At 36.3% G+C, this 6,938-nt stretch overlaps 1 protein-coding gene across 1 annotated transcript; it reads right to left on the bottom strand.

Annotated features, from left to right (window-relative positions):
* Positions 1-4,160: 4,160 nt before the first annotated feature.
* On the bottom strand, positions 4,161-6,372 carry LOC107613099 (protein FAR1-RELATED SEQUENCE 5-like). Its single transcript, XM_088503122.1, has 4 exons — positions 6,355-6,372; positions 5,553-6,295; positions 5,048-5,448; positions 4,161-4,906 (listed from the first exon to the last, which is right to left on the bottom strand). The coding sequence occupies exons 1-4, from the start codon at positions 6,370-6,372 to the stop codon at positions 4,161-4,163; spliced, it is 1,908 nt and encodes a 635-aa protein (XP_088359248.1).
* Between the last annotated feature and the right edge of the window lie 566 nt (positions 6,373-6,938).

The raw sequence follows: 6,938 nt of genomic DNA, 5'->3' as shown, positions 1-6,938 counted from the left end.
CTGTAACTGGTATATTTATCTTGAATAGGAGTTTGAATAGCTAATATTTTATCATTTCATTTCGGATGTTATGCATGCCTCATACCAGATGTTATCTGTCTGTCATTATGGCTGCTAACTTGTTGGCATTGTGGATGTTACTATTCATTCTTTACTTTATTCTGCATGAATAAGCTTTGGGTAAGCTTTAGAATTAACATCATTTACGCATTTAAGCATACTAGATTGACTTGATTACATCAAATGTGTATCATGTGCCTTTTGTTATTATCATTTACTAGCGGCTCAACTTCTAATTTATTTAAGTGTCCAAAAACAGGTCCATTAGGGGGAATACTGTGAGTATGAGGAAGACATGTGCTGAAATGCCCAAAGGGGATGAGACAATGCCTGACACACCTGTTGGAAACGAAACAGATGATAATGTCGATGAAGGACCTGCAAAGCAAAGGCAAGTAAGATGAATTTAACAATAATACGAATTATTGAAAATTATATTAGGTGCATGAATCTTTTACCTCTGACTCTTTCCTTCTTATGAGGTAGAATGTCTAATCAATAATAGATGTTATCCATATAATCTTATACTGGTTACACAACTTTCTTTATTTTAGTTTTGGCTCAGATAAGAGCACTTAATTGTTAAGAGCACTCGGTTAAGAGCACTTAATTGTTAATGACTGTGCAGGGAACCCGGAGAACTTGCAATGGTAGTGTATGTTGCACCAGAGGACCCACCTCAAGTTGACTTTCCAATCCCGTCATTCTCGCTTGGCATCACTCAGTTGCACATACCGGACTCACCACCCGGATCTCCGATAACAAATGATCGAAACGCGACTCCGGAACCTGAAGCACCAGAAAACATAAGAAAAACAAAACCTGTGGTGGACACATTGATGCCATCTGGGGGTGCTGCAAGGCCTACAGGTGATGACATAAACAGGATATACAAGTGGGTGATAGATCGGAGGGGTGCAAAGAATCTCACGCTCGCATGGATTCGCAATGAGAGTGATGATGTTCAGCTGCAGCGAGCAGACCTTCAATCACTGGGATGGCGTAGAAGAGTAAGCGATACGGTAAGAGCAAACAAAAAAAACTGTAATCAATTGTTGTGTATGTGTTCTGCATTAAAGTGCCATAAAATGTAATACGTTTACTCTATCCAGGTGGTTGATTACTGTTGTGCCATGTTCAATGCTTCGAGCAACGCAAGGTTTTGCACGGATTTTTACTGTATTCCACCGAGACTAATGGTTAGTGCAATCTGTCCTTACCCACTTAATATTAATTAATACCATAATTGCCTCGGTGAAGGATACTCTAAATTATTACGTTAGGTGTTTAACTAATGCAAAATGGGTTTACAGGCCATAATATTGACTAATGATAACATTGAACGATGTGCCGGGATGAACACTGGTTTTGTCCCTGTTCTTAGCAGATTCATGGGCCGCGGGCAGCACTGGTTCGATGTAGGGAAGGCGAAAAAAGTTGATTATGTTAGTAATTTACGTACTTACTTATCCACACACAAAATCTATTTTTTATTACAAGAATATGAAAAAAATAACTATATGCTAACATGCTTTATTCAACGATGAAGTGGTTTGTTCCAGTGTGTCGAGATGATCACTGGTGGCTATATGTACTCCACCGGAAGACTGATAACCTATGGGTGTTAGACTCCATGCACAGTGACCCACACTCGGAGCGCCGAGAGAAAATAGATAAATATGTAGTAAGTGAGAATAGATTTGATGATGCATATTTTTTCGGGTGTTAGGTGTGGCCTTCCATGTTTTTTTTTCTTTTTTATATTTTCCTCCCTAATTTTTTTTGTTTGGCTTGTCGAAGGGCTTTCTTCTCCAAGAGTTGGCATCAACTGTAGACCCGAATATAATATTCACAGCTGAGGGCTATGAGTGTTGCTATGAAACAAGGCTCCAAAAATAGCCAAATGGGTAAGTCTCGAGATGAAAACGAAGAAAGGTTTAAAAAATCAACCCACACAAATTTTAATATGTTGGCACAACTTTTTGTCATTTGTGTTGCATAGGTGGGACTGTGGCATATATGTCATTAAATGGATGAAAATGTGGGATCCAAAGAGCTTGGCAGAGGATGAATTGAACATGCCTATTTGGAATACGGTTAGTGAAGTCCAAAATATATACTGATGCTTATTTGCGTATTTAATAATTGATAAATAACTCTTCTTGGATGAATTCTACTTATGCTGGCTGGATTTATAGTTGCGTCTTTAGAGTGTTCTATACCAAACACAAATACATCTGTTTGTGATCACAGGCCCAGCTGCAACAAATTCGGAAAGAAATTGTAACTGACATTCTTCTTTGCAAAGACAACATCTCTAGGAGTGAGATAAATGGTGTACTCAATGTACCATGTCCCTCATGTGGAGGATAGGGGAAAGAAGAAAAATCTTGAAGATCCTTGGACGAACCCACGGACAAGATCACTGGTTCAAATGGCAGAACGGGCCAAGAAAGCTAAACGGAACTATAAGCCATAAATTGATTTTGGAGTTGGTCGGTGTGTGTTTTTTGTTAATGTGTTTTCAAAATTTAATGGATGTTATCATGGAATACAGATGGATGTTATCAGATATAAACCAAAACCGGGTGCATCTTTATTAATGGATTACCTATATTGGACAACAGGGTAAATATATACACAAACAATTAATTAGGACTAGAGTTGCTGTGTGTATTTACGGTTGATATGGTTGCAGGATTTACGTCATTTTTATCATGAAATATTTGCGAATGGATTTGGATTTGGACTGAACAAAAAAAAAAGAGGATTCAATATCCCAGTTAATAATTATGTAATAAAAAAATTGTTTTTAAATTGTTAGATTATTTTTTTACACGTGTTTGGCTTTTTTTGCTAAAATCGAGATCACGTTGATTGAAGTTTGAACTTTATTTCGAATATCTGCTAAAAATTTATGGACTTTACAATTATCCATGCTTAACAGCCAGCTAATAATATCTATGCCCAAGCAATAAATGCTCGATCGTGGTTGTTATTCTAATAAATTAAAGGATGTTATTGGAGGTAAGTGGTTGTTATTCTAATAAATTAAAGGATGTTATTGGAGGTAAATAAAATACATGTCTGGATATGCCTTTTTTATGTCTAATTTTTTAAATAATGAAAAAAAGACCTTATTGTGTACAGATACTTTTGATATTCAATTTTAAAATTCATGTATTGCACCACATTATCATAATGATCAAATTATCAACTAAACATTTATTAAGATAAAATATTAGTAACAAATAATAACGGTAAGAAAGAGTAAAAGAATAAAAAAGTTGAAATTTAGTTGCCCAAGTCTGTTATTGTATTTTGTTTAATAATGGTAGATGAAGCTGTAGCAAGGTAAAATAAAAGTTGAGTATATTAAAATATATAAAATAAACCCAATAAAACAACAAAATCATGATAACGTAAAATAACATTGAAGCATGGACAAAGTACAAACTTGTTGCTAAACTCTAATGCTTATGATTTGTAGTGTTGTTAAACTTTGAATCCTCCAAAAATGCTTCCTGTGGAAAAAAATTTAAAAACGAAACAAAAGAGGAAACAATAAGTAAATGGATATGACATGAATGCTACAAAAAATACACTAGGTACACATACACAATTGTTCGACGTTATGGAATGAATTCAATAGTGATATGAAGGAGCCAGAATGCGTAGCCAAATTCTTTGTCATTTCTGAACAAGCCCATTGCGTATCTTTGTAGGAAGATGCCACATTGGTAGGAGATGGTTGTGCATTACCATTAGGTCCCTTAACACACAAATCATATTAAAAAATAACATCATCACTTATAATCCATTCAACCCACTTAAAATAAACAAATGACGTGAAAAAGGGGGGTAGATCTCATATTTACCTTGTTGTGATTATGAGTGTTCTTGTGTTTGCGTGCCCTCTTTTTAATAGATTTTTCTAGATCTGCCCCAAGTCTGGTGGACGTTGGATGACCTCGCGTAGGAACACGACGTGGGCCATGTAGCTCATCCATACTAACGGGACACTCATCACGCGTATGTGAGTAAACCGCACTTGGTACATGTGCAGCTTGATGCTTGGATTCCTTGTGTTCTTTGAGCTTCTACCGAGCACTATCCATGGCATCACGCAATATAGCAGCAACCTCCGGAGTAACCACGAAATCTTGAGCAACGTTGTAAAAATCAGAACACAATTCCCTAAAAATGGTCATGCTTTCATCAGAACGGTCCATGTCAATGCTACTCCTGATGTATGTGTGTCTCCGACTAACATTCTTACTCCATCGGGATAGAATGTATTGTGAGGACACTGTTGTCACATGAAAATGTAGGAGAACAGCAAGACTGTGGCAGCATAGAATACCATTCGATTGGAACATAAAGCAATCACATTGAACGTCTGATGACTGTGAGCAATACATGACTTGGTATCTGCTATACACTGACATGTCAAACACCATCTTTTGTTGGTCAACTTCACAAACTATACTTGTGCCATGATGGTTGACTGAGGAGATGTCACAATCGGCCTTTTTTATAAATTGATCCTGAACGTCTTGAAACATGGAGTTTGTATATTCTCTCTGGAACTGCTTCTCTATTGGTGAGCTAGAAACACAAGGGATAATACCCCTTAAATCAGCAGCGTCGCACTCAAGCTCCTTTTGCTCCTTGTCTATAACACAGTTTTGGTATTGGCGAACAAATTGCAACAAAGAGCTCTTACTGTTTAAGTACTTATCGAAAACAGAATGCATGCTTTCACTACGCTGTGTGCTCCTCATGCCAGCCCAGAATTCGTCCTTGAAAAATACTGACACCCACATGTGTCGGTCAGCAAACATATCTGCAAATGAATAGGAAAAAAAATACAAAAAAAAAACAAATAGCATAAGTTAACCCATAAGTACAACATCTATATTGACTATAAAATAACATCTATAAAAAAGCCACACATAAACAGCAATGAACCGGAAGATTATACTACCATTTAGCCACCTAGAATTGTGGAGGTCATACTCTTCAATGAAATCGTGCCAATCTCTCTCAAATGAGTCCTTAGATTTGGATTCAAATACAATCCTCTTCATGCATGTGATAAGCTGATCGAAATGACGGTAACCTACCAGCTTATTTGGTATCTTGTTTAGGATATGCCATATGCACCATCCATGGCGTGTGTGTGGTAATGTGGTCTCTAATGCAGAACGCATCTGCAGCGACTGATCTGTTATAACACATATAGGGGCCTTACCCATGCACTTCAACCAAGTACGAAAAAGCCATTCGAATGTACGAGTGTCCTCATTCCGCAATAATGCGCACCCAAAAAGCATAGACATCCCATGGTGGTTGACACCTACAAAAGATCCAAATGGCATGTCGTACCTAAACAATGGAAATATAAAAACATGTAATGTAGGTGGAAACTACAAATGCCTTTCATGGAAAAAAGTCTAATTAAGTCCAACAGAAAAATAATAATTTCGTACCTATTAGTCTTGTAAGTAGTGTCAAACGTCACAACATCACCAAAATATTTCCATGCAGCTCTACACCGAGCATCGGCCCAAAACATATTTCTAATGCTATGGTTTTCGTCCACATCTATTTCAAAGAAAAAGTTCGGATTGAGCTCCTTCATCCGTGAGAAGTGCTTAAATAACTCTTTTGGATCTGTCTCATCCCCGGAAATGCGTAAGTGACGACTAATGTAATTTCTAACATCCTTCTCTGTAAAGGTGAGGTTGGCAGGGCCACCGACGGTATTGGCTAGTGCCTGGTACGTCTTACTCGATCTAATGCAAGCTTGGTCATTTTGCTGTATCAGGTCCTTCACATGCATACTTAGCTGACGGTTTGTTGAGAACATTACAGATAGTTTCGGATTAAGCGGGTGTGAGTGGGATAACTCTACTCGAGAAATCCTCCACTGCCCTGTCATTTTATCTAATGCCAAATAACAACGGGCTTTGCAGTTGGTTGAGGCTACCGTTTTCCTTCTCTTGGGTGCCTTTACAAGGAATGTGCGGTATCCATCTCTGTTACAATGCAAAGCCTGATTAACAACCACCCTCTGATCGTTTCTCGTCTCCCAGCCGGTGGTTCTTATTTTGACGACAAATCCAGTCCTAGCCGCATATCGGTAATAATATGCACGCGCATCTTCTAATGTGCCGAAGCACATTCCCTCCTCGGGATCTATCTCCTCTTCACCAATGGCTTGGTTTATGACCTGGAAAAAAACAAAGAAAAAAAAAAACAAATGAAACTCTACCCAATAGTTAACTATACAAAAGTGGCTAATTTCATTATCGAGTATAACAAATTAAACACAATACTGTAATTTTAGATGCTAATTTCGTTTTATTATGTATGTTAACGTGAATGTTAACTTCATGTAATTATTTTTTTATTTACATTCTCTATTGTATTTTAAGTAATTTAGAATTAAATATTATAAAAAAATTATTGGTCATCAAAATACTTATTTCTATGATTTATCTCTCATTTAACTTAAAAAACAGACAAGCGAATGAAATTAAATCTAAAATTTAAAATTTGATAAGTGAATGAAATTCTAAATTAATTAGAATATCAATGAATGCTATGTATACGAACAGCGTGATAATATATGATAATCTTAGTTATATTATTTGTGATGATGCTAAAAGAGAAAATTATTAATAATGGTATGTACTATACATTGTCATCACGTCAAACATTTTTTTACATTAATAATATTTTATCTGCATAAATTTAAATATAAAAAAGTAATTGAAAAAATGAAAGAAGACCGATTTAATGAAATGCTTATTATAGATTAGTTATTAAATTTAAGAGTGGGCTAATGGAAAGAAATTTGAGTAGGTATATGA

This window comes from Arachis ipaensis, chromosome B1 (assembly GCF_059453495.1).
Source record: "Arachis ipaensis isolate K30076 ecotype BB chromosome B1, ASM5945349v1, whole genome shotgun sequence".
NCBI classification, from domain to species: Eukaryota; Viridiplantae; Streptophyta; class Magnoliopsida; order Fabales; family Fabaceae; genus Arachis; species Arachis ipaensis.
Note: the sequence above shows the minus strand (reverse complement) of the source record. Positions and strands in the feature narration are given on the sequence as shown.

Bases quoted from the DNA above. Each gene is read 5' to 3' on its own strand.
- LOC107613099 (XM_088503122.1), bottom strand. The intron at 5,449-5,552 runs GTACGAAATTAT...TCCATTGTTTAG, and splicing joins ACTACTTACAAGACTAATAG to GTACGACATGCCATTTGGAT. The intron at 4,907-5,047 runs GTAGTATAATCT...ATTCATTTGCAG, and splicing joins CAATTCTAGGTGGCTAAATG to ATATGTTTGCTGACCGACAC.